Source organism: Meleagris gallopavo, chromosome 22 (genome assembly GCF_905368555.1).
Source record: "Meleagris gallopavo chromosome 22, MGAL_WU_HG_1.1, whole genome shotgun sequence".
NCBI lineage: Eukaryota > Metazoa > Chordata > Aves > Galliformes > Phasianidae > Meleagris > Meleagris gallopavo.
The window spans coordinates 7,020,651-7,048,080 of NC_139425.1; the positions used below are offsets into that span (position 1 = coordinate 7,020,651).

Consider the following 27,430-nt stretch of genomic DNA (forward strand, 5'->3'; position numbering starts at 1 on the left):
GCATAAACAGCCCATCAGAAGTAGCATGAGTTGTTTGTTCTAGGAAGAAAACCTAATAGTGACAGAAATTCTAACAGCATAGCATAATCAACTCCTGACATTTCAAATTCATTATTTGAAACTTGACTCATCTATAAGGAAGACAAAGAGGTTTTTTAATAATTAGAATTAATGATGTAAAGTGAAAGATCTTTGAAGTAATCCATAGATTCCAGAGGAACTTGTTTTCTTCTGTGATAAAGTAATTAAAAACAAACCTGTAATTCTTTCTCCATGTTATTCAGGGACTGAGAATCTTTCTCAAAATTCTCAATTTCCTGAAGAATAACAATATGAAATCTGTCCAGCTGCTTGAGCCTATTAAAAAAAAAAAAAAAGAGAGAGAAAAGGTTAGAAGACATTAATTGATTTTTAATTGTTTTAAGATAATTATTTCTTTACAGACCTGCATTCAAGAAGCTGTTGATTCATTGTTGTCAAATGCTGGTTGGCAGCTCTTAATGATTGCTTTGCAAAATGCTCCATTTTCCGTGAACGGCTCTGTTAAGGTATTTTAACATTACTTTCAGATTATTTTCACTTGAAGAAAAAAGCAATAGTACCAAATAAAATAATAGGTTTTTTCTCCCCTCCCTTTTTTTTTTTTCTTTTAAAGTTTTGCTATCCTTTTAGAAAAGGATTTTTTTTTTTAAAGATAGAATTAGAAATACATTACTTGAAAAACAGATTTCCTGAGGATAGAGAAAGTATACATGGAATAAAGGTTGCAATATTGCAGCTGTCTTAGGTGAACAAATGCATTGTTTTCACTTGTGTTTTCCCTTTAGCAAATGGGGCTGATAATTTGGAAAAAAAAAATAAATAAATCAAAATACAGTATGCTCATTACTTTAGAACATAAGATTGTATAAAATCACGCACAGGATAAAATTTAAAGCAGATGTGGTGAAGAAAATCATTTGAATGTTAAATGCATAAATGTAACTGAAAAAATCTTAAAAAGCAACTTTAATTCTGTCACTTCTAAAAGCTCTACAATGCCTTGATTTTTTAATTTCTTTTTTAAGCAAATTCTGTAATGTAAGACAAAACTACTATTCATATGGACATTGAACCACATACACAACTAACGCTGTACATAAAATATCTTGCCTCAATTTTCTTAGTATATTCTTTTCGGAGCTTCTGACATATATCGATAGTTGAACAACCAGGTTCCCAGATGTCCACATCCAAAGCAGCTGGATCACTTACAGATAAAGTGGACAAATTTTCATACGCTGTAGTGATGAAAAAAAAATCATCATACTTCATACATACATCATACTTCAGAGTGAAGTATCCTTTTTAATAACAACGGGGCTGTTATTAAAAACAGATTAATTTTCCCAAGTAGACAGCTGAACCAGTTCTATTTTCATATCAATGTCTGCCCATTAAAAAGGAGAGCTTCTAAATATTTTGCTTTTTTTTTTTTTTTTTGGAAACTCAATGGATATTACCATTTTGAAACTTTTATGGATATTACCTTCTTGGATTGAAACTAAGTTACACTATTGTCAAACTTTTCTACAACTATAATCAACTTTTATTTCATAATTAACCTCCGTAAGTAACAGCTTCATCTGTTTTAAATAACTTCCTAGGCTGTAACTTTATTCTTCTGCTTCTTTTCTTTTCCTCCTCTTTGCTTGTTTCTACTTCATTAGAATGGCTTTCTGTATCACGCTGATACTTTCGTTTGAGAAATACATGTGAAGTCGGCCCTTAAATAAATGTGAAAAAATGTTTCATTTTAGAATTATTTGGAACAATGGGATCAGAAGATGAAAAGTTGGTTGGCCTTCTGGCTCAAAATTCTACAATTAAACCATTAAACAAAAAAAAGCACTGCATTTATAGAGGGCATGTTCAGATGATAATGACCACTTCATGTTCATGAACAAGATTTCAGTGGAATACAAAACTCTTTTTGACTCATGCAAGACTTCTCTCTTATTAAAGAGATTCACTATTAACCCTATATTCCAGATAATACTATTACTGCTTTTTTTTTTCCCTCTCCAATATCAGTGAGAATGCTTCTTGATCTACTACTTTTTGAAGAGAACAAGAACTCTTTACAATAACTGCATTTTGGAGCCCAGGTTTCAGTTTTTGGAGGGTACTTAAAGCAGACAAAATATGAAAAAAAAATTGAATGATATTGAAAAGATGTAAAGAGAAACCTGGCACAACTCTTTGAATCTTCTGTGGTGAACAAATGCTTTTCTTAACCAATACAGTCACACAGACAGTCGAAGTCTTTTGCCTTAATTTAAGTGTTTGTACCTGACTCATGTGTAGGGCCATAAGGTTCTTGACTCCAAGATTGTACTTCACTTCCACTGGACACAGATACTGGAGATAATTCCTAAACGAAACGAACAATCATAGGGAAAAAGACAAATTAGCAATAAGAACTAATGGCTACTTGCAATGGTACACAAACATTATTTCCCAACTGAGAGTCAGTAGCACTTTATTCACCAGGAAAAAAAAGAATATGAGAAATGGGTTGAAGGTGTAGAGTAGTTCTGTTTCATTTGCCAACACTACAAGAGTTGTTACATTAAGTAATACATTTCTGTACTGTACTTCCCTACCTCAAGAATTTCTCCGTTCAAGTGTCACAATCATGGAATCTATGAAAGACATTTTATCATTCACATTGAAACTCACGATGAAAAAAATACATATATTTTTAAGATATTTGTATAATTAGTCTTGTTGGGATACAATTCTTTCTTCATAGAACTCCTGAAGTTATTTCAAATATTTAAAAATTGAGTAGTATTGTTGTGGGACAAGTATTTTTCAAGTATTTTTCAAGGTCACAAGTAAACATTATATGTAGTGCTTAACTTTAAGTAAGGAAAATACACTTGATGAGATCTTAGGGAAATGTAAAGTATATAAAACAAATGAAAAGCAGCAGCTTTTTTCTAAGGAGCACTGGATCTAGTAACATACCTCTCCTTTCTTTTTTATGACAGGTTTAGTAATGTCTTGTTTTCCTTCAATAGAAAGTTTGTCTGAAAAGCCATGTCTAAAACTTAAATTTTCATCAGCATCACATGTTTCAGACACAGATCCCTCTGGGTTTTTTCCACAGTACGCTTTATGTGGGGTTACTGAAGTTGAGTTGAGCTACACAATTAACAAATGAAAAAACATTATTAAAACGAGATCTACAAAAGCATTAAGACATGTAGCAGCTGAATGGAATAACTTCAGTTAAAATAACTGTAATGTAACTTTAATATTCTTACCAAATATGAAGCAGGTAGAACAGGTGAAAAACTTTTCTTTTCAAATATTAACTTTTTAACAGTCATTTCAGGAGACTGGTTTAGATGCATATTTTGAGTATTTTTCTTTTGTAGACAGAGATTACTTGGAGAGATTCCTTCCTCAAAGTTTACTGTTTCATTTTTTTCTGGTGTTGACTTCTGAAGACCAGGTGACCCCTCAGTAGAAGTATGGTCTTGAGTAACACATCCCTCTGATATTCTCTCAGCACCTACAGAACAATTTCTTAACTTTCAGCATGAATGAAAGGAAAAAAAAAAAACACCTCAACATGCTAAAGCCCCATACTGCCGACTGTCCTTAATCTAGGTGTTTACCAGTCTCAGGTGGGGGAAATTTTACTCCACTTATTGGTATAATTCTTGCCACACTGTGCTTTTTGAATCCCCCACATTATTTTAACTGTTTAGCAGATTAATTCTAACAGTTTACTTTCACTTACACAACTATAAAATGTTGATATCAAACAAGTGTAAAAATCTATAAAAGAGTTAATGACTTAACACATTTTCTTAAATTAAGTAGTATACACACTGATTTAGGTGACCTCATTTTAAAGGCATGAAATAAATGTAGCACTGTGTCGACCTTCATTTTAACTACCAACACTTGCTATGGTATTTCTATAAACTAAAATCAAAACGCATACATCGCATTGTCTCTCGAGATGCAAGACTCTCAGGTGAAGACATTTCAATTTCCTTTTGTTCTGTAGAGTTCTTTGATTTAATAAATGCTTTATTTACACAGTTTGCTACTGTCCTTGGTTCCACCAAATTCTGGAGATCCTTCTGATGATTACCATCTTTGTTTTTCTCATTCACACATTTCTATTAGAATAAGGAGTCGATATAAACATTACTTGTAAACATACAGATAGGTAAAGAGAGAATTATTTTTATGCACAGTTGAACAAACAAAAGATCCAAAAAGGAATATATGTAGGAAGGACATCAGCTGCTCTAATGTCAATATGCACTGAATTAGCATAATTCAGTAGCCAAATTTCTATTATTACAAAATTCTGAACAATTACAGACAAATCACAATGCTTCAGAATTCAACCAACTAAGTTAACAGGCTTTTCCATGTATATTGAAATGTGACATTAAATGACTGAAATGGTTTTATTTAGCACTCATCACCACTTAATTAAGCTCTATTTAGATTCTCAACAAGTTTATGGACATACCCCCTCTATCAATTCAGTATTTTCTATTGCATACAGAATTGGCATAGAATTATCAAAATCACATCATTTCAACGACAACTCTCAGGCTTACTAAAATCTCTCATTTAAAGTATACACATTTTCAAAGAAAGCTTTTGTGTTGTTAAATAAAGGATACAGTAGCACTTCATAGTTGAATACATTTCATACACAGAAACTGACATGCTATTGTGACAATTTTGAATGTATTTCCTTAGCAGCTAACTACTCATAATTTAAAAATGACACAACATATTGGAAACTTAAGATTCAGGAGCATAAAATAAAAAGTAAAGCAGAGTCTAATTTGAAAAACAGGGCACAAGTAGATTTTTTACACTGTAACTATATACCTGTACTTTTGATTTTTCCCTCTTATAGGTACATGCTGAAAATTCACTTCCCGACTCTGAACTGGAAGGATCTTTGTAATTTTTTGGTTGCACTGCTCTTTGAGGTCGTTTTGGTCTGGCGGTTTGTTCCATCATTTCATCAATTACTGAACTTTGTTTTTTACATTCAGTTAGCTTCAGAAAAATAAGAACATCTTCAATTCATATCAAAATAATAAATATGCAAGAGTGAACAGCAGGTAAGTTACTTTAATTACTTGAAATCCATTATTTCAAAACAACTTTAGCAAGAAGTTCTGGGGAAGCTTGCTACTAAAAAAAGGACAGTTAGTACACCTATTCAATGCTCATTAATTAAATACTCAAAGATCTGATTTGATTTACATGGACATCACCACTGGTACATACAAACAGCAGTATTTTCATGTTCACAATTTAAACTGAATGCACTTAAACAGCTTTAAGCTGCTACCATTAAGGAAATTTAAATAATTATAGTACAGTCTGACAGACCAAAAAGTGGTTTAAAGGGGACAGAGTAACATTTGTTTATGCTTGTTTCTTTCAAAGCTGGTTTACAAGTATCTACAAAGAACTTACACTAACGTACTAATAATCACTCATAATTTATTATACCCAAAGTTTTAATAGGCTTGCAACATCTTCCAATTATTATTCTTCATTAATATGAAGCATTTTTCTTTTCAGTTTCAGTACATTGCCTACATTCAACTACAGAGGCTATAATCTCAGAGCCACTGATATGCAATTAAGCATATTAGCCACATGAAAACCCTCAGCAAAAAGCTAATGACACATTCAGTGGAGTAGATTATTATTACACGGTAAATAGATATAATCAATAGTTAAGTAAAAAAAACTCACAAAAGCGTTGATGTACAGTAATAATTCTAACTCACAGCTTGTATTATGCCTGAAATACTTCTAAATACTTTCTAAAAAAACTATAGCACCTGAAAGCAGCTGACTTTATTTAGAAAGTGACCTTGCAGTAAGTGTGCAGAAATGCACGTATTTACAAAGAATTACGTAAAAAGCAGTTTCTGGAGTGAACATGTATTTCAAGGCAGTTTGCAAACTTACATTTACCTTTTTCTTTTTTGCTGTTTTGCCTTTGGGCGTATCCATCCAGCAAGGGAGTTCAGAGAACTTATCTGATGTTACAATACATAAAAATAGAAAATCAGCATCATCATTAAATTCTCAACATTTACAGAGTTTTCACCGTTAAATCACTGAATCGGTTTTATCACTACAAAGATGGCTCAGTAAACTACCTTCAGTGCACTAACTAAAAAAATAGGGTTTTTTTTCTTGAGAACAACTTCCTTGAGTCCTATTCTCCAATAATTTTACATATTAAAATATAGACTTTCTGGAAATTAACCTTTCTGAATGGTTAGGAGATCAAGTCTTTGTGCTTGGAAACAGAACAACTAAAACCTACTATACGTAAAAATAAAAGCCAGCACAAGCTGTACTCTAATGGACAATTTTTATTACAGCATGTTTAAGAAATATTAAGAAGAATTCTTACTTTTGCCTTTTCTTTTTGATTTCCCTAAGTTTTTATCTCTACTGTAATCAATTATCTGTGGCTTAGATGGTGCTTTGGATTTTTGTAGCCAGCTGATGTCTGTCTTGCTGTCATCTCCTCTATATTCTGTGTCTGTATCACTGAAAAGATGCTTTTTGCTTTGATTGTATCTCATCTGTAAATAAAAAAGTTCTTCTGTGTTGTTCATTTACTTTTATAATATGTCTTTCACTTTCATCACTGGTATTTAAATACAGAAAGACGAGGTAAGATGATCCACAAAAAATCTGAACCTTACTTTTTTTCCTGCGTTCATTTCAGAGCTAGTTTTACTTTCACCTGGGTTCCTTGATTAAAAAAAAAGAAAAAACACCCTTAAACAACACATCAACATTTTAAAATACCAAATCTTTCAGCTATCCATATGATGTACGGCTTAACATTTCAAATGGCTGTACTACGTTTTGATTTGAAATTCATTTTAGAAAGACCTGTCTACTGTAAGTGCTCAAGCACGCATGTATTTGCTAAAGATCAGTAACAGCACAGCTAGCAGTATGTCCCTTTGCAAGCTAGACGTTAACAAAAAGCTACCCCACTTCAGGAGGTTAAAATCCCTTCAGTAGTCTACAAAGAGAATTTTGAAGAGCGTTTCCTTCATGAAACACAATCTTTATTTTTACCAGTTATGTAGAAGTTTTCCAAAGAAAAACCAGGAGATGACAGCAACTATGTTTATTGCATGAAAAAAAATAGCAGTCCAGATATACACATTCCCTGGATTGTCATAACGGAATGGTAGGGAATGTAGACAGTACTATACTTGCTTATAATCAAAGAACAAAGGTACAATATGACATCCCTACTCTTTTTTGTTTGGATCTGTATGAGTGTTTGCTTCCGTAACACAGCAGTCTTGGATCTAGAAAAATGTAAATAAATGAGAAACAAATTAAAATTTTTCTTCGTTATTCTGTTTAAACAAAATGAAACAGGCCATCAGATAACGCACTTAAGGGCTTTTTAGCTCAGTTATTATACTCAGCAATCAAATTCCAACTTAATTTCCATCTTGGAAATTATTTAAAAGCAGATAATTGAAACCAACCAGAACTGATTAAAACTTTCATGTCTTCAAACAATTCATCAGTTTCCACCCACTTTTTTCCACTACTGTCACCTATTCAGCAGACTCTGCTTAACAACAAGAGGCAAAACATTGTCTTTCATTTGCTTTTACCTTTTCTTTTTACTCAATCAGCTGGGCAAAGCTAGCTTTACAAGCTAGGAAATTGAAAAGAAGGCAATAATGTTTTTAGGATAACAGATACATAATACTCCCAACAAATTGTTTCTTTCTTTGTTCAGGAAAACCCTTCAATAGCTTTAAGTGGCCAGAACTGTAAGACAGCATGTACCATCATACATTTGAAAGTGATGGAGGTGTACGAATATAAAAACAAGGATATGGCAAAATATTTTCCCCCACTACTTTCAGTGACGCTAATTTGAGTTTTTAACTGTTGATGATACTTTCAGTAGACATAACTTTAATTTGATGAAGCTACTTTACATTCTATTAATTACACAAACGTTTCAGTTATATTCTTACTCCAACTTTTATTGTAGGCTCGTTAAACACACTGACGTTGAAGTTGTAGACATCATACCTGTCAAACACGCAGAAATCAGTTTTGTGAGTGAATAAATGATTATTTTTCAAAGTTGAATAAGGGTAACTGGAAATTTTGTTTGAAAATGTGATAACTACTTACACACTATGATCAGCAGCCGTATCAAGACTAGTAGTAGTTTTCAAATTTCTATTCTGAATATTTTCCTAGACATAAATTACAAATTACTCATCTATCAAATTTGGACCATACATACTGTCTCCTCAAAAAAAGGTTTTCGGCATGAATTTATGGAAAAAACCCCGACAATTTTGCACAGATTTGCACTAGATAAGCAATAATAGAATATGCCAAAACTGGAAAAAAGCTAGTAAAAGCTAAATCCTTTAAGAACTTATTCTATAAGGGTGCTAAGAAAGCCTTGTGTTGTTTTCCCACGATACATTAAGACTAGTTTTTGTATTCTGGCTATATTTCATCTGATATATTTCATCATATTTCATAGTCTCATTCAGTCCAGCTTGACTGTTATAATATTTTAATTCTAAAAATTCAGCATTGTTACATTCAAAGGATCCATATTAATCATAAGTAAACAGATTCAATTATAGAATATGTAAGCAGAAATTAATTGGGGTTTCTCTGGCTAACTGCTCCCATAAAAATATTATTCCAGGTAACATAAACCTGTACATAAAGTATGTCAACTATAAACAATCAATGCATAATTAACATTCATCAATATTTTTGAACTTTTGGTTCACATCTACCAGCTGTCCTCATGTCTGCACACATATCCAAGAAGAAAAGAATCAAAGAGAAGCAGAAGCTTAAGTTACCTTACTGACAGTGAAACAGGATTTATTTGGACACAATCTAAAAAAACAAAAACAAAAACAAAAAAAAACAACCAAACAAAAACCACCAAAACCCCAACAGTACGTTTTATTAAATGCTAGCTGGAATATCTACATTTAAGTAGTGCTTATATAAATAAGAGCCTCACATAATACAACAAATTTAAAGGTATTCAAGCATTTAAATACAAAAGCAAATGGCTTAAAAGAAATTAGGTCCCACTCATTTCTTTTGTGCTGTAGAAAAATTCCAGATCAGGTAGCTATACTACAGGGTCTGCACATCTACGAGGCAGTTACGTCAGCAGATGACAACTACGATATTCATAACATTGAAGTTTTGAACCCTGAATAGACACCCATCAATTATCCCAGCTAAATTTTCTCCAGAGGAAAGTTCTGGGAACAAATGAGTGAAAGAACACTGAATGAAATCTCTAACTACTTCAATTATTTCAATTACTGCAATTAATTCCCTCTTATTCTTTAGTACAAGGTGGTTTGTCAGAAGTGAACAAGCCATACAAAAGCCAGATGTGCAATAACTGTAGATAGTGGAGTAGATTGCAGGTGTAGCGCTGTGCAGAAGAAACATAAGTAAATTGTTTACTTCATACCTGTTGAAAACCAAAGAGTCTCTTGTTTTGCTCTTCTCATCTTTATATCTGTCACTGATTTTACTAATTAGTGATTTTGTTGCATCTGTGATTTCTTTAGATTTTATTTTCTGAAATAATAGAGTTTAATACTGAACTTTGAACCCATTCAGCAAAAAGAAAAGACTGAAACAGCCACTGGCTCCTAACAATCACCTAAACCTAATCAAACAGTCTTCTAGATGTACTAAATCACATTCCTTTGAAAATCATTTTCCTTACACAAGTCTGGCAGATATTCTGTTTTGAATGTTTTAACATACTGTAACATTAAGAAGTAATGGGTGAGATGTACATGAGCAGTACAAGCCAGTCCATATTTAAGAACTATTAACAGAAAGCACAACTAAAAAAAATATTCAGACTAAAGTGATCTTAAACAGGTCAAGCTGAAAAAGTAAACTGTATACCTGACATTATTTAATTCACCCTGTACTAGTTGAAAAAAATAAATGTAAAAATAAGTTTGCGAGTAAATGAAAATATAACAAATTTTGAATTACTGGCAGTGCAACAATTCCCTTAATTACAAGTTGAAAAAATGAAGGAAAGAAACTCTCACCATTTTTGACTTTTCATGATCTGCAGTCTCCTTTCTTGAGAGAACATCAGCTTCCTCTTTAGTATTGTTGTGTTTTGTAAAATCAGAATGCAAAGATGTTTCCGGCACTTTATCAGAAAGACATGTTTTAAATGTTTCAGTAGTAGTTGAAATATTTTTCCATTCTGTATTTAACCGCTTCTGTTCCAAGTTATTAATACACTTTGACTCACCACTCAGTACTTTGCAGTTTTCTTCCTTTCTGATTTCAGTTCCATTTTTTGGTTGTTTTCTTTTATTTATTTGTTTATCTGGAGAAGCACTTCCAAAAACTGAACAAAGAGCTTTATGTTTCACAGCTCTTTCACTAGGAATGGGAGCTAAATCAGAAAGAAAGCACAACTATAGGTTAAAATCTTATCTGAAACATCATTTTTGAACTAACACTTAAGAAAATACGAACACAACCTGTGTGAGATGCTTGTTCCAATGACAGATCTAGCTTTTGTCTGTCGCAAGTTGCTATATTTTTCTCAGGGACAGAACACATTCTTTTTTTCCTCGTTCTTTTCTTATCAGAAGAACTTTTCAAATGACCAGGCAGTCTAATAAGAACGATATCATTGTGTTATCAGTGAATTGCAGGAAGTGAGGCTGAACTACAATAAACATGCATCACAACATAGGGAAACAGCTAGCTTTTAGATTATCAATGCATTTCACAATGGTATATAAGCCTGCTACTATTGTTCAATTAATCAGTGTTTTGTAAAATGACAAAACTTCACAAATTATATATACAAAAAGGCAGTTTCAAAGAGGTAGTTTCAGTATCCTACGGCCAGCACTAAAACTGAACAAGATAACAATGTGGTGCACCTACAGAGTTACAATTAGAATGTGTTTGCTAATTTTTATGGCACAGCTCACTGTATGCAAACCCATGTCATTTTTACTTTACTTTCTGTTGTAATCTGAAAGAATTCTCCTTATTAACTTTGAACATTAAACTACTACTCTAATCTTGTTAATGATCACTATTTTCAAAATAATCAGACTTTAATTACAGAGTTAAAAACAACAGATGAACCTTTTCATGAACTAGTCACTGAGTTACAAACCAACAGTGACTTGGTATTCTTTTTCAGTACTTACAGATGTTTGTTGCTTCTCCCTGCTCGCTGGGAGTCAGGAACAATATCTAATGCATCGTCTAAATGAGATATTAATTTGTTATCATTATTACAAAAGGAATGTACAAGATTAAAAAAAAATAAAGTAAGGACAGATAACTCTTGTAAAATTACTTGCCTAAAGTTTGCTTTTCAGTGGTTCCATTTTCTGCTTCTGGTAAAAATTTTAAAACTTCTACTGTAGGGAGTGTGTGCTGAAGAACAACATGCAAAATAAAACAGTTACATAAAATTACAAACAAAAAGGTGTCTCAAATTCATCACTTCTTGAATAAAATATTAAATCATTACTTTTTTTCATTGAAATACTGGTTCCAATACCTTTTCTGGTAGTTCTGCCTCTTCTCTGATTTTTGATTTCCTGGTATTCTGCTCTGTTTCACAAAATTCATTATCTGATGTACATCTTTGCCCATTCTAGAAAGTACAATAAATAACAGTGACCATTACAATCCATAAAAACAAAACAAATTTTACTACTAAGTAACACTCAAAGTATTCTAAATGATACATTCAATATAGTTAAGTCTTCTTCTGAAGCATAGGTATATAAAATGCTTCAGAATCCTGTAATCAGGGATTTGACCTGAATGTGACCCAAGAACCACTCTGTTTTCTGTTAAATTATTTACTGATTGCAGAACACTAGCTCTTCTAAGCACAAATTAGGAACAAAATAGAACACGTGCTATTCTAAGTAAAAGACTTAGCTAAAGATGACATACATACTTCAGTAAGCTCCTGATATAAATTTTTAGTTCTGGTTCCATTTACTGCATTACTGTTAGATCTTTCAACAGAGCTCATCATTTTCAAAGGTAACTTACATCGTCCTTTAGAAGGAGTGGCTGAAAGCAAATGAGAGATGTGTTATAATTCTAGACCAATTTGAAGAGCATTGCCCATGATCTCTTTTCTTCCATAAACTTTAAAAGAGTGACAAGTATTTGTATATACTCAGTATGCATCTTTAATAATTCTACTGATTTCAAGTAAATTACACAGAGGCTAATGAGCCAATATACAATGGATGTCTGGAAGGAAGCAATGTTTTACATCCACGCTCTGGAAGAAAATATTTGGTCATGTATGTAGATACTTTACAATAAAACACATTTTACTGGAATAGATAGTGTACTAAGTTCCAAATTAGAAAAAAAAGTACAGAATTTATCTTTGTCTTGTTCCACCCTAATTTGAAAATCCTTCAATTTCTAGCCTGTTACTTTTTATTGGCATGATAAAGCGATATATACAGGAATATATACGGGATCATTTGAGACCATTAAAACAGAAAATTAGTCACAAAATTGGCCACTAGTTTCATCTGCAACCTCTACTGGACTTACAAGTCACTTCCTTTTAGGAAGTGCTAAGTGTATTACAGTAGCACTGTTCGGAAGAAACAATGACTCCTATTTGTTACAAAGAAAAGTATCCTCCTTATTTTTTTTTTTAATAAGAAACAGCTTTTGAAGTAAGCAGCTGTAGCTCTAGACCTGCAATTCAAATCTGCAGTTGATTCCACATTATTCACTAGAAACATAATCAACTCCCAAAGAAAGTCTCTACAAAACCGTCACAATGAACATCACAGGCTTGCAAAATGCTTTGTCTAAAACATTCCAGTAAATGCAGGAGGTGGATAGACATATGGAAAAAAACTGATTTCCCACTTCAACTGCTATAAAAGCACTTTCTGCCAAGAATTCTTTAAACCAAGGGTGAATGGTAGTAATGAGGAAAGAAACAAAAAACCTCCCATGTTTTAGTTCTACACTATCCTTTATTACTTTACCTCACAAGAAGACTTAGCTTGCTCTAGCACAAACAAATTACTGTCAGTGTAATACAAGAAATAGTAGCTTTCAGCTGTTTGGAATGCTATTCTGTCTGCATCATGTCTATGGAACAGTATAGCAGGTGGCCTACTTTAAAGATTTCAAGCTTAAAGCATCTGCTGGAGAGATTTTATGAAGTCTACATTACTCCTTTCCAGCCCTGCAATGGATCACAGTTCATTCCTGTACCATATTATTCTCAATTAGCCACTTCAAAAACTGCAGTTTAGTGCTACACTGAAAGTACCTGTAAACTTACACGTACTAAGAAATACCAGTGGACTCCGTGTGGAAAATCTTGCAGTTGCAGGAATAAGCACTGATGCTTCAGACACTTTCCTTTTACAAGATGTGGTGATCTTGAGGCACAGAAAAACACTTGATCATTATACACAGACTTAAGGGTGACAACGTAAGATTTTAGAAACCTATTTCCAAGAGACTTTTAACATCAGCTGCTCTTGCTATACTTGTCAATGTAACAACTGATTTTTATGCAATTCTCACCATGAAAAAGTTTACCATAACACCTGGATTATTTAACTCTGGATTTTAACTGAGAGCAGCATTATTATTTTTCTAATTTAACTCAACAAAGCAAGGCCAAATTCCATCCTTTGTTAACAATCAAAAGAACTAAGATTACTTTCAGGAGTTTCCACAGGAACAGGTTTACTGAAAACAACTCCCAGCAATACACGCACTGCATGACTACTGCATGGTGAGGAAATGACAGCATTACTTCATCTTTTTCTCCTATCCCTGTGATATCTGTAGTTAGATCTGGTAGAACCACAATGCATTTATCATTTCACAACTGTAGAGTGATTGTGTGGCAAAAGGCTTCACAATTCTGCTCCTCCCAGTTTATACAGAGAATAAGCAATGAATAGCAGCAGTCCCAACAAATTGTGGTTTGGTTAATGAAGATACACGAGACATCCTGACAGCCACACCTGAGCTTTTTTGTAAATCTTGTTCTCTGTGAATACCAAGCCTATAAGGACTTGTCTCTAATTTACAGCTATTACTATAGCTGATAATTAGTAAGTTTCCAGAACTTCTGCATATCGTAGGGTATCTGAACATGCTTTAAAATCATTTCTATCTAACTAGAATTCTATCAGGACAATGGTCTATTAAAGTATGCAAACATTATTTTTCTGTTATTTATTTTGAAACAGTATCAATAAATTTGGGCAAACTTTTTCAAAGAAGGATTTACATAGCTGACTGCAAAGTCATAAGAATATAAAAATCTGGATTATACTCCAATTTTAGTTTAATGAACATTTACATTTAATTGTACTTTTGATGTACTCTTCTGCTTTGATACTCCAACTTACCTTGTAGGAACCATCTTTGCATTTATCTTGGTTGTTTTTATTCAAAGACCTCTGACTTCCAGGAAGTTGCTGTGCTTTGGACTTACTGAATTTGTCATCTTCATATTTTTCTTCCAAACATGGTGACAACTGACTTTCTGGCACCAGAACCTATACGTGCATGTGTGTGAACACACATACATACAGAAATGAATAAAATTCTACATATATACATGTACAAATATACATAAATTCAACATACTGAAACATGTTATATTTGTACATACAAACACACGCATTCAGATGAACTTCTTTACATTGAGTAGCCAATTAGTATATAAATTGTAAGTTGTAGAGCTATTTTGTTCACTGGCTTTTAAAACATCCTTGTTTTTACAGTCAGTCATCATTAGTTAGATAATCATACTAACCATTAAAAAAAACAAGAAAACAATGATTTCAGCATACCTGTGATCCACTTTCATCAAAGATGATATGCACTGTTGTTTTAGCAACTGACATAGACTGCTTCTTACTAAATTCCTATAAAGGGAGTAACTGTCTAAGTAAAGAAAACACTTTGCTCACTTCTTCTTAAACAAGAAACAAAAAAGAAAATATTTAAGTCAGAGATCAGAAGTGCCTGAAATTACATAGGTTAGAGAGGAAAATACAGTCTGCAAGCTCACAGCTGTTCCAGTCCTACTGAGTTTCTCAATTAGGAAGAGTGCAGGGCAAAGTAGTTTGCACCAAGCAGTAAAGAAGTAAAATATGGTTGGCAAACAATTTTTAACTGAGTAAATTCCTAAAGGGGTAAGCATACTGCAATCTGAACTGAATGAGACATTCTGATAGACTGCTATTTCCCATGTTACTGCAAAGTCATAAGTATTATTAACATGATTTTGCATATAACAACAACAAAAAAAGTGATCCTATTGCAGCTTGTTTTTGTAACAATTATTTTTAAATTTACTACATAACATCACTGAAAATAACATGTTACAAAAGAATCAACATTCTTATTAACACTGCGACTAAAGAAACTCCATAAGAAGAAATCAATAAAATAATCAGTTATAATAACATGGCAATAAGACATCATTTCGAATTGAATCAAAAACATATGAAAAGTGTTTGCATCTTACCTTACATTTATTTAACCCATAAATCTTTCTGGCTACATCTTCGATTTCCAAGATAGAATCAAAATATAAAAAAAATTTCTCTCCTTCTTGATTACCCACATTCATTGGGCTTTTTAGATCTATTGTTAATAATTTCTTTGAATCTTTCTCTGGACAAAAGCAAAATTGCAGAATTTTTTTCATTACATTTAAGTAGCTACTTTAAGCAGTAAATACTTGATAATTGTGTGCATCAGTTCAGCTATTGAAATGCACCTTTTATTTAATTAATTCCACTTATTCTACTTTGTTACTGAAGTAGTTTAAGATTCAATCATGTAAAAATATTTATATATATATCAACCTGTAGCATTTTCTCTGAAGGTTACCTATCATAGCTGCAAACCAATTATAACTTTTTACAAAACTAATCTAAGATAATTGAAAGGAAGATTATTAAAAGTCACCATCTGATGTTTTATTTTGCATTGAAATAAGATATTACTTTAAAATTCTTTAAATTGCACCTGCATGCTCAAACTACTAACATGATTGCAGTGCAATTTGATTAAAAAAATGCACCTACACTGTTTTAGATGGGAATTTTGCTTTGATCAGTTTGAAAATCCCCATTAGGGCATAACAAAACATCAGATTCATTACTGCCAATACCTTCAAGGTTGTATAGGTCTACCTCTTCCTCTGGTATAATGACTGTTTCCCATTGCTGATCCTCATGTGAAAAATACACAATTTTGAAAAGATAAATATAATATTAGAGATAAATTAAGGACATCAATTAGAAAGCATTCCAGTGAAAACAAGTTTTCAATTGTCAACAGCCTCTGTTACAATGAATATATTCTTAATTAATAACTGAAAACGTCCCTGAAGAGCTTTGGTAGAAATACTCATCTAAAAAGTTGAGTTCTCTACAAATACTACAACTTCCACGTGATTCTGTGATTCCAATTTTGTAAACAGTTTCTTGTTCACAGGTGCAATTATATACTGAATTGTTCACAAACAGTATTAAAAAGCCATTACTCTGAAATTCTTTGATCTACATGCATGAAAAAAGAATAATGACACCAATTTCTACTAGCAATATTTACCTATTTCTGCACCAAATCTCAATTTTTTTTTTTGTCTCCACATTGTAGATGGATATATAACATACTTGTTATACTTGAGAAAGCATGCATCTATTTCTTCAGAAGAATCAATATGACAGACAAAACTTGGCTTACTGCATTATCTGCTGCCACGTAGAAAGATATACTTCTACTACCGATATTGAAATCAATCCAAAATTCTTCAAGATTTTCATCCAATGGGAGCTGTAGCTGAAATGAAAAATTAAGACAGAGGAGCAAGAGCTGAGAGTGAGAGTTTATACCAGCTATTAGGCTTTGTGTCACAGGTTGACAAACTTCAAATACTTCTGTATATGCCTGACAATTTTATTTAAACTCTGCTTTCTGAACTAAAAGGCAAAGAAATACCTCACCTGCACAAATAAAAGTCTGCGGATATATGATTAAGCCAGCAATTTACCTCATATTTATCAAGAGCTGCTGATAAACATGGATATGTAAAAACCCTGTAAGAAAAGGATATTTTGTCAAAGACTGAAACACTGTAAATTTGGCATATCTCAGCACAGAAACCGTATTGTTTTCAGCACAAAATTTATGTGCTTTACAGACTTTGGAATTGCAAGACTGAGAAGAACAGTCACTCTTCCCCAAAAGAGATAATGTGAACCCTCAATGAGCAAAGAGTGGTCTCAGATCTCCTTTCTATGTTCGTATTTACTGATATTTTAGGAATGGTCTTATAATAGGTATTCAAAACTGAATATGGAGCTGCTATAGGGGCATACTAGACAATATCTTCTACGTCATTGTGACATAAAATATACAGATGTGATCATATAGATAGGAAAAAGAGTTTGTATTTTCTCCTTTTTTAAATGTTCTGTTTCTCTAACAGATATCTCCATTGATCATTAGCTCAGCACAAACATCCCCAATTGAAGAAATATATACATCAATAGATTGCTAACTATTATTAGATGATACATTTAATGAATTAACAAATTAACAAAGCGTAGGTTTTTTTATTGTTTAAGAATCTTTTCAAATGAATGCCCTTTACTTAAAAAACAGTTTCTTCAATTTATTATATATTTTTTTTCCATGTATAGGAATTACATAAAATTAACATTTGATAGAGAAATAATATCTATGGTAACATGCCAAAAGACAATGCTTCTTTATTATTTAATGTTTTAAAAGAACTGAATTGTGCACAGTTCCTTGCCTTTGCACCACAGTAAGATTAGTCTTATTTGCTTGTACAATTTGTTTAGTTCACCAAAAGCAGTTTCTGTGCCAAAAACATACTAATTTAAAAAAAGAAATTAAAATTTTTTACCTTCTTTTATCTCCAAGCATGCCATTCACCTGGTTAAGAAATTTTCTGCAATCCTATTAAAACAGAAAGATTTCTCATGTAAGTATAAAATAAAAATCTATCGCAATGGAAACATTCTTAATATGACTTACTGTTTCAAACTCAGAATCTTTAATTCCTTTAAATGCATTGGACACAAACTCCATGGAAAACCATTGGCATGCCAGTTCTCTTCTTTGTTTCTCTGGTATCATTCTGCACAGAGCTTCTGTGATGGCTACTTGCAGGTCATAGTCTACAGCACAATACATTTTACAGGAATAGTAGTTTTAAGAATACTACTGATTTAAAAAAAATAAGAATTGTATAAGAACCTATTACCAGCAGTGTCAAACTTTTCATATTGCGTAGCACATTATACCCAAGTATGTAATCCATAAAGGAAATATAGAATTAAGGGAATAAGGATGAATGAACAACTGATGATTCAAAATGAGACTTCAACTAAACTCTCAGGGAAGGTCAAAGCAATGCTACACATATAAGCAAAGATAAGAAATGTTCAGCTTTTGCTTGAATCAGAGAGGAACCAAAGTGATCCTTGACAAAAATTAGACTAATATTAAATGTGGTAAACAGTTCACTGTCCTCAGAGACTTACTACTTTCTGATCTTTTGCTATTTTAAAATTCACTTGCAAGAGAAGAGGATTGAAAAGTTCACAAAGTTAGCCTGATACTGCATTCATCTGAAACATTCCTGTTTGCAGGCAGAGTATTCTTGCAATATTTTTATTCTTCAGAGGACTATTACTGCAACATTCAGCAGCTTCTAATATTCCCTGGATTTTTAAATGGGACTACATGTAATTTTTAATATCAATAATAAAATGTTTATTAGTCATGCTCACCTCCAGCATCCAAAATTCTCCTACCCATGTCACTCCTGAAAAAGTAAGCAGTCTTTCATCAAATTATGACAGCAAAACAAAGCACAAAAGAAAAGTTTACTTAATTACAACTTTTCAACATATGAGATGAAAATCTGATTCGAATTATTAAGACTCAAGAGGGGCAGGTCTTTCATTTGCAAAAGCATACATCTGAAAGCAATACTAGAGAATTGAACCACCAGGTACATTTTTTTTTTTTTTTAATGCTATAAAAAGTTTTCCAAACATGCAAATAGTCTGTCCTTCCAGTGAGTGATTCACACAGTCCTATAATTGACTACGAATGTAACTGTTTAAAAACAGGATTAAATAAGGGGGAATACCCTATGAGAATATCTGCCACTGACACTACCACAGGCAATATAACAGCAAAAATAAATGCAAAAATGAGTTAAACGTGGACTATCATGCCTTATAAAAAGTCTTAGTAAGAAAATATCTTTATAGATATGCAAATAATTTAATGATTTAAAAAAATATTGAAGATCATTTACACGACACGCAACATCTCCTTTGTAGAAAATATCTTTTTCCTGGCATCTCGAGGCATGCTGTCAAGCATTAAATTAAGTTTTCTTACTACCTGAGTGGGGAAAAAAAGGATTTGAATTAAACATAAAGTAAGTCACTGAAGTTTAAGTTATTCTGCACCTGTATTCAGGATCTACTCAATATATTCTGTACCACTGATCAAAATCACATGCTTGAGTAATTGAAAAACAAGAAAATAATTGTTTGGCCTTAAATGGCATTTATGTTTCTTTTTTGCAGGTGTAAATACAGCAACAAACTTTCAGAGAGAGACTGCTGTCTGAAGCTGATTGTTAAGCTAAATTATACCTCAAATTTGCATGCAAACGCCCTTGCTTTGGAGATGTAGCCTTTAGAGAAGACTATAGAGGAGGGGAAAAAAAAAAAAAAGCCAAAATCAAACACAATAAAACACAACAAAGAAACATAAAACCCCAAACTCTTTTCTTTAAAGAGAAAGGAAAACCTTGAAAACATCATGTTAGTAAATTAAATAGGAGAAATTTGGAGTATACTAGAAGGTATAGACATCTCCTGCAAGTATCTTAAGAATTTCTAGCAACTGTAATGGAGCATTTTATCTTCTACGCCTTTATACAGCTTTCTCAACAGAATCATCCTACCACTGTTTTCCAATTTACTGCCCAAAGCAAAAATGAACGGTTAGTAGCACAAACGCCAACCAGCATCCCCAGAGAAATATTAAATCGTCCTTCTGATACTACTATATTCTACCACAACATTACCTGCTTATGGCATTTGTACAGTTATCTTTGCAAAGTATATTTAAATACTAATGAGAAAAATGCTGCTTAGAAAAAAAGAAGCGTTTACCTCTTGTTGGACATAAATATTAATTCTTGTATCAGTTATGATGGTACATGTTCTTAAAACAAAGTTTTCTAGCATTTCCATTTTACCTAACAAGCAGAGAAAAAAAAAAAAAAAAAGATTAAAAATCAGCAAAAATTCCAGCATTTGGGAAAAGATTTTTATTTGCAAGTGTAAACATAGCGTTAATTCAGAAATAAAATACAGCATGCCTTCTTTTCTATGCAGAATTACTGGTATTTAAAAATAAGCATCTTGTAGTCAAGATGCCGTACAGAATAGTACTTACATTCACATTAAATATCATAAAAATCTGTGATGTTTCTATTCCTGTGTACCACATTCTAACTGTGGAAATCCCTTGTACAAGAAGATCATTAATTTTTAAAACATATTCCAATCAATTGCACATGTCACTTCTGAGAGCTCTGGGATTGTGTCTTCCCAAAACTGAGGAAAATGGGCCCTTTGACATTTTGACAGTGACAGCAAAATACTCTGTACTTTCTACCATTCGTGCTACTTTAGTGAAAGGTAAGAACAGTGTGATATTCACGATAGCCATCCAAAGAGGAGGACAACTGTGCTATGTGGAGCTGTGGCAGTTGTTTGGTAACACTGCCCTCTTAATGAAAACCTCTTAGTTGCCATCACTGAGAAGAAACTTTCCTGCTTTTCTATTGCCGATATTGTCAAGTTACAAAGAAAACTTGTCAATACACAAACCTTAAACAATAAAAGATTACAACTGTCATTCAGGCTTTTTTTCCCCACATAAAAATGCAATTCACAATCAAGCTGCCTTTCTCATGAGCACAAGAAAAGTGCACAGCACAGCCCTCTTGAGGACAAGTCCTCGATGTTTACTGGCTGCAGAACACAGATCTGCTTATTTACATTAATCACAAAACTTTATACTACCCTTATTATTCACACAGAACTGCTCTCTGAACCACCTTGTGTTCAAATGGTTCCACAAGTAGTTTTTTTATCATTGATAACTTCTGAAGTGCTCTGAAAGAGATATTTGAACTATGATATCTAGAACAGAATTCCTTTAAGCTCACCTTCAGGTCTGCTGTCATATACAGTCTATAATAAAAAAAAGGTGGCACTGTAAGTATTACAGCACAAAATTCAGATAATGTACTCAAAGCAGGCAAATAAAAAGCTTTTAAGACTTTACAATTATTTCACCCTTAAATCCTTAAGGAGGAACACAGCACACATTTTCTAATGTTAAGTCTAATATCCTCAAATATTTTAGTAAATGTATTCAAATTACTTCCTCTACTACAACTTTTTTATGTATACATTTTTTATTAAACACTCCCAGATCTTATAGACTGTGGGCCCTTGGATGAGGGATTAGCATACAACTAACGTGGGTAATAAAAATTAAACCAGAGATGTAATATTTTTGTTCACTGAATTTATTTTTTTTTTTTAAATGATGCTAACAAGCATGAATGGAGACTATCCGAAGAGACTTGTAATCTGTTTCAGAAATCATTGTAACATTAGCATTAGAGGGATACTAAATAGAAAAATGCTTGAAAGCCTTTTTGTTGCCAAACTACTAACAACTCTTTTCACAAACAATATATTTAATCATCAACATATTTTTTACCAGTAGTATGTTGAAGAAATCTTCAGCCAGACTTGTAACAATTTTGTTCTTTTCATTTCCTCTGAGAATCAAAATTCCTTTTAACTTTTCATACCAATTAACCATGTAAGAGAAAAATAAAAGCAAACCTACGTTAAAAGCACAAAAAAGAACAAGACTGTATTATACTTCAGAAAAACTATACTGACTATACAAAGATTAAAATAACAGCAAAAATATTACCAGCTTCCTGAGCACATTTCAGTGCAAGCCTGGTAGTGTAAGCTAAATCTTTAATTGGAGTAATGCTTGTTGTGAAATAGTAAGAAATCCTTAACTCAAAAGGCAATCAAAGACTAAACTTAATACTAAGTTGTTCAGTGCTGAAGCATTACTCACATATATTTCACTCATATTTTTCCCACATGCTTTATGGTTATACTTATCTTTCCAATAAGGCCACATTTTATCATTGCTGGGAGTCCATTGTCGCCTGCTATGCTGATTTTTTCCCCACATTTCCAAAGAGAATTTAGTAAAGTTGAAACACTTTGGATTTCTTGTTTGTCAAGTTCCTGAAATCAACATTGTAACATCAGCTTCAGTTTATACTTCCAGAAAATCTTACATTTAATTAAGCACGTCTTTGTATTCTCAAGAACTGAGAGATTTCAGTCTTAAATTTTATTTCGGTTTTCCGAATCAACTGCTGGTACAAATGAAAAAAGTATTTTTCAGACAAGCACAAATTATTCTGACATAACAATGAGATCACCTGACACAGAAGCTTGTCTAACTTGTTGACAAACTGTTTGCTGCATTTGTAAGAGATATTTTCACAGTCTTCTCTTTCCAGGTATTGTTCTAACAATTCAAAATTTTTTTTCCTTGTAACTTCATCAATTATCTTTTCAAACTGCTAGAATAAAAGAAGCACACAGTGATACATCTCTGTCTTAAGACTGATACTGATTTTATAATGCTTAATCTTTATTTTTATGTTGTCGTCTGTTAGACTCTCAGCAAATATACTGGATCACAAAATCATTAAACATGAAAAGGTTCTGAGGTACAGAACACCATAACTAATACATTAATCACACAAATACTTATCCACCTTCTAACAGTTTGCCAGTTTTCCTTAACTGGATGCTTATTTATTTCCTTGTATCACCAGTAAGCACTTACATAAGTACTTACTGTGTTCTTACCCTCTGCTTTGCACTTAATACTGTATTTTTAAGTTACATATTAGTGACTTTAAAAGCTATCAACATATGTAATAACTTCCTTTATTATTATGCCTCTCTATTCTTTCTAAAACTAGATCAAAGGTAGGTTTAAACATTTCAGTCTTAAGTACCATCCCAATCACATTAAGTATATCAAATCCATATTAATTATTTGTATCAATAGCATCTTTCAGTTCCTCTCACTTTCTAACCAGCTGCTTAGAAGTAACATATAGCAGTGGAAAATTTCTTCTGAATACATTGTTTGCTGTACTACAAATTGTACTTCTAGTTAAACACCAGTAGAGGCACTTTAAGCTAGTAATTAAAACAATGCACACCATATTCCAGTCCATAGGCACATACCTGTATCTCCCTCCTGGCTGCCATTTTGGCAACTGATGAGCTACATGAGAAGGGAACAATCATCACTTGAGTGAAACACAATTCACTGATGCAAACTTCCAATAGATTTTGCAAACATTGTGTGATTAATTAGTTATAATACCAGTTCCAATGATTAGCTTTGACAAAATTGGAATAGGAGTTCTGTAGTGGATTCTCAATACACCTGAGCTAGGAAGAGCAGAAGATGTCAGGCTGCCCTGCCAGCACAGATTGTTCAGCATATGCAAGTCAACAGCAGACTACAGAAAGGCCTCATTATAAAACGGAAAATGGGATTATTTAAGAAAAATATGGTAATGCACGTGGTGAAGAGTCCTAATTATACAGAAAATAGTGAGCACTGAGATGCCTGATAGCACCAAGATCTTGAAATTACAGATTTCTGAAAACATTAGCTTAAAACTCAAGAGCAGACAAAAGTAATTGGCATTGGAGTTAACCCAGAGCAAAACATTCCCATGCTGTGAATGTTAACATGTTTCTACTGATGCACCACACAGTGCTTTGGCCTCCTCACTCCAGAAATCACATGGAACTAGACACTGGAAAACAGCAATTAAAAATGGACAATGACTTCTGCATAAGAATTGACTGGGAGCACCCAACAGCCGTTTTTGTACTCCTGAGTATAACACAGAAATAACAAACGCAGGGCGATTTATTTTTAAGTTTTCCAGTACACGGATGGAACCGTCTACACTGAGCTCTTTATTATCACCTCACAATTCTCTCATCTCCTGTCTAGCCAGAGAATTCGATATAACCACCACTCCAGGTGCTTCTTTCTCGATGTACAAGGGGCACCTCCACCACCCGAACACCCGCAGTTACTGGCACGTCCTCAGGGCCTCGATACTGAGAAAAGAACGCCCCCCAGCTCCAAGTAGCAGCAGAACCTCCAACATGGCGGCCCTCACCTCACCGCCGCCGAGAGAAAAAAACCGCCACTTCCCGCCGGCCAATCACACCCAGACCCACTGACTTCCAGCCAATCACAGCCCGAGATGGTGGACCCGTGCAGTCAATCGTCGTCGGAGGTGTAAGCGGGAGGAGGATTCCTCTCACCGTGAAAGACTCTTCCGCCTTCCTCGGGCATGCGCACTTTCCGCCGGGCGGCGCTCGTTGGCTGCAGGCTGCCAGAGCGCGCTGACGCGCATGCGCGGCTCGCGCCGGGCTGTGAGCGCATCGGCCGGCGAGAAACGTGTGTGTGGGCAGGGCAGCGCCCTCCGAGGAAAGCCGTGCGTTGCGCGCGCTGTCACGTCCCGCCTTACAAAGTGCGCTGCGAGCACCTCTAATGTTCCGCCGTCCCTCGTTTAGAACAGTGATGTCAGCGTGTAATGCAAACGAGCCAGCACGATGGAGTTCGATAAACCGATGTAATTCACTCAAGTGCTTAATTAAAAAACATTTTCATTACCGTCAGAGCACAGTACAGATTTACAGACCTGTGACCTGATCCCGCATCGCCCCGCGTGGGAAAACCGCGCCTCACATCAGGCAACCCTGCACCGTGTAAATAAAATACTCATCCCACCGGTTTTCTAAAAAGGGAAGGAAAGCAAATGGGAGCTATAAATGGCAGAACAGCTGTACAGAAAGCGCTCAGCGTGCCACCAGATGTCACTGCAATTCAAGCAAATGACAAGCGGTATGAGATCGGAGCGCGGCCAGCGCCGGGCTGATCCGCAGCGGTGGGCGCTGAGCATTAACCACTGAGTATTAACCGCGGCATTCGCTGCGATCACGTTCTCTCTCAGCATACTTAACAGTTTTGCTTGGCACGAGAAAGGTCAGCAGTAGAATCTGCATGGAGTTTTGCTTGACACGGACCAGAGCGAGCAATGAAAGCCTTCGATTCTCCTCAGCACAAACAGCTGCAAGGACTTCAACAGCGTTTTGGGAAATATGTCTGAGTTTCTGTGTCTCCCAGGCCTTTTTGATGTTTCTTTCCTCTGCTGAAGCCACAAGATAATTGCTAAAATATGTCTAAAAGTTCAGTGAGTTCACTGGCCTTTCTGCTGATAGTTCCCTTCAAAGGGATCAGTTGGGCCACCTACGCTCCAAGATATATATGGCACTTACACTTAAAAAAAAGGGAGAAAATGGAAGCAGAAGTGTGTTCAGAACAGGGTCTTGGAAAATTAGAAGTCCTGGAAAACATTGTAGTCAGTAAAATGAGTGTTTGGCACAGGTACTGTTGTGTACAGAGCTGAGACGGGTCAGAGCATTTATGCCAAATAGTTTTAATATCAAGTGTCAGCTGAAATAGTTACAGATCTGAGATCATAAGGAGAAGACCAAATCAGGAAAGAAGTCAGTACTAACATTAGACCCGTGTTGGCAAATGAATAAACGTTTAGAGTTGCCATTCTGTGTCTTTATGAGACAGTGCTGAAAGGTATACACAACTAATGCATAGAGCACTAATGAGCATTGAGCTCAGCTAAGTGCTATGCTCACAACAGACATTAGTATATTGCTATCACTAGAAGCTGGATTTTTAATAGGATAAATTCAGATTCACTATTAATTTGTGTCTAAATATAAAAATAAAACCTATATTAAAAATAACACTGCCTGTAAAACAAATCTCGCTGGGCATTCACAGCAAAAGTCCAGTCAAAGTACTGAAAAATCAGCTGAACAAATATTATTGACATTTATATTGCTGGATATTCAAATGTCAAGATCTCTGATGAAGTAAAGGGATTGTAATATCTAACCCTTGAATACTCTTAAATTGTGGCATTGGTGCACATGCATGCACACACAAACACAAGCTAAAGTAACTTCACATTGTTTTCCAGTGACGTGTTAAAAGTCAAAGACCACTCTCTTTTACTGCTCTCAGGTCAGTCTGCACTCTGATAGCATCCTCAGGTGATGCTTAATACCCTTTTCTAAGGAGTACACTGACAAGGAGGAAGACAGTATTGTGAGTTCTGATTGATGCCTGTAGCACAGGAAAAGAGGAAAAGAAGTGTCACAAAGACATTATAGTAGCACGTATGTCTAGAAGCATACTCCTTTGTGCATCTGTATGCATTATTTATAACACAATCTCTATACTTCAAAATAAAAGTGATACTGAAATTCTTAAACGACTTAGCATGATACAGACATATCCACATATTTAATGTGATTTGCAATAGCCATCTTTTCCCTCAGGCAACTTCGGCACTGTAATGTTAAAGGTATTAGTCCTGATTAAAAAGTAATTAATAAAAGCATATTACCAGTTATGTCTTCTAATTAAACGTCTCTGATTTGCTTTAGAAGAAACCTTGGTAACAGATAATTCACATCTTGAACTGTATGGATTAAATGCTCTGTACCAAGGGAGATGCTTCTACATAGGGGATAAATAGTTACTGTAGAGATGGACACTCTCTTACCCTCTGTATATGTTTTTATGAAACTTCCAAGAGAAAAGCACATGGTCTGAGAGGAGAAAATGTAGCAATAAAAATGGAAAAAAGACATGGAGGGAAAAAACAACGTAATTGTGAAGCTTAGACTCAGTTAAGACCATCTACTGCAATTCTGGGAAGGGCTTAGGAGAGAACCACTTTTTCTTTCCCTTAAAACAATAGTAGAGTCATATCAGAGTAGCCAACAACAAACATTTTTGCAACATTAGATCTTAATCCCGCAGGCACCATATGCACAGAACTGAGGTGAAATGGCAGCAAATTCCATGTAAGAAATGGCTGTAAAGTCATTTTTGAAGCTATATAAACACTGTAATCTTTTCAAGTGTTGTTTGGTCAATTTTCAGCAACTCTTGAATCCAATTTACTTCC

The 27,430-nt window shown here is 34.0% G+C and overlaps 1 protein-coding gene across 1 annotated transcript in view; it reads right to left on the minus strand.

Moving 5' to 3' along the window:
• The window catches only part of SYCP2 (synaptonemal complex protein 2), a 29,801-nt gene extending 2,407 nt beyond the window's left edge, over nucleotides 1-27,394 (minus strand). The window contains exons 1-42 of the mRNA XM_085241380.1: nucleotides 24,545-27,394; nucleotides 23,586-23,625; nucleotides 22,763-22,906; nucleotides 22,434-22,562; nucleotides 22,009-22,113; nucleotides 21,446-21,470; nucleotides 20,382-20,467; nucleotides 19,511-19,599; nucleotides 18,975-19,009; nucleotides 18,217-18,359; nucleotides 18,086-18,138; nucleotides 17,204-17,249; nucleotides 16,897-16,992; nucleotides 16,319-16,379; nucleotides 15,668-15,816; nucleotides 14,988-15,062; nucleotides 14,541-14,690; nucleotides 13,454-13,553; nucleotides 12,083-12,201; nucleotides 11,675-11,770; nucleotides 11,472-11,547; nucleotides 11,316-11,373; nucleotides 10,629-10,765; nucleotides 10,394-10,540; nucleotides 10,182-10,288; nucleotides 9,581-9,690; nucleotides 8,946-8,982; nucleotides 8,248-8,312; nucleotides 8,085-8,142; nucleotides 7,339-7,394; nucleotides 6,771-6,819; nucleotides 6,473-6,647; nucleotides 6,025-6,089; nucleotides 4,915-5,088; nucleotides 4,001-4,181; nucleotides 3,312-3,562; nucleotides 3,013-3,189; nucleotides 2,332-2,413; nucleotides 1,605-1,766; nucleotides 1,153-1,280; nucleotides 446-540; nucleotides 258-357 (exon numbers count right to left, since the gene is read on the minus strand). Of these exons, the coding sequence (XP_085097506.1) occupies nucleotides 258-357; nucleotides 446-540; nucleotides 1,153-1,280; nucleotides 1,605-1,766; nucleotides 2,332-2,413; nucleotides 3,013-3,189; nucleotides 3,312-3,562; nucleotides 4,001-4,181; nucleotides 4,915-5,088; nucleotides 6,025-6,089; nucleotides 6,473-6,647; nucleotides 6,771-6,819; nucleotides 7,339-7,394; nucleotides 8,085-8,142; nucleotides 8,248-8,312; nucleotides 8,946-8,982; nucleotides 9,581-9,690; nucleotides 10,182-10,288; nucleotides 10,394-10,540; nucleotides 10,629-10,765; nucleotides 11,316-11,373; nucleotides 11,472-11,547; nucleotides 11,675-11,770; nucleotides 12,083-12,201; nucleotides 13,454-13,553; nucleotides 14,541-14,690; nucleotides 14,988-15,062; nucleotides 15,668-15,816; nucleotides 16,319-16,379; nucleotides 16,897-16,992; nucleotides 17,204-17,249; nucleotides 18,086-18,138; nucleotides 18,217-18,359; nucleotides 18,975-19,009; nucleotides 19,511-19,599; nucleotides 20,382-20,467; nucleotides 21,446-21,470; nucleotides 22,009-22,113; nucleotides 22,434-22,562; nucleotides 22,763-22,906; nucleotides 23,586-23,609 (4,215 nt within the window). The 5' untranslated portion in view covers nucleotides 23,610-23,625; nucleotides 24,545-27,394. The remainder of the gene's footprint in view (nucleotides 1-257; nucleotides 358-445; nucleotides 541-1,152; nucleotides 1,281-1,604; nucleotides 1,767-2,331; nucleotides 2,414-3,012; nucleotides 3,190-3,311; nucleotides 3,563-4,000; nucleotides 4,182-4,914; nucleotides 5,089-6,024; nucleotides 6,090-6,472; nucleotides 6,648-6,770; nucleotides 6,820-7,338; nucleotides 7,395-8,084; nucleotides 8,143-8,247; nucleotides 8,313-8,945; nucleotides 8,983-9,580; nucleotides 9,691-10,181; nucleotides 10,289-10,393; nucleotides 10,541-10,628; nucleotides 10,766-11,315; nucleotides 11,374-11,471; nucleotides 11,548-11,674; nucleotides 11,771-12,082; nucleotides 12,202-13,453; nucleotides 13,554-14,540; nucleotides 14,691-14,987; nucleotides 15,063-15,667; nucleotides 15,817-16,318; nucleotides 16,380-16,896; nucleotides 16,993-17,203; nucleotides 17,250-18,085; nucleotides 18,139-18,216; nucleotides 18,360-18,974; nucleotides 19,010-19,510; nucleotides 19,600-20,381; nucleotides 20,468-21,445; nucleotides 21,471-22,008; nucleotides 22,114-22,433; nucleotides 22,563-22,762; nucleotides 22,907-23,585; nucleotides 23,626-24,544) is intronic.
• Between the last annotated feature and the right edge of the window lie 36 nt (nucleotides 27,395-27,430).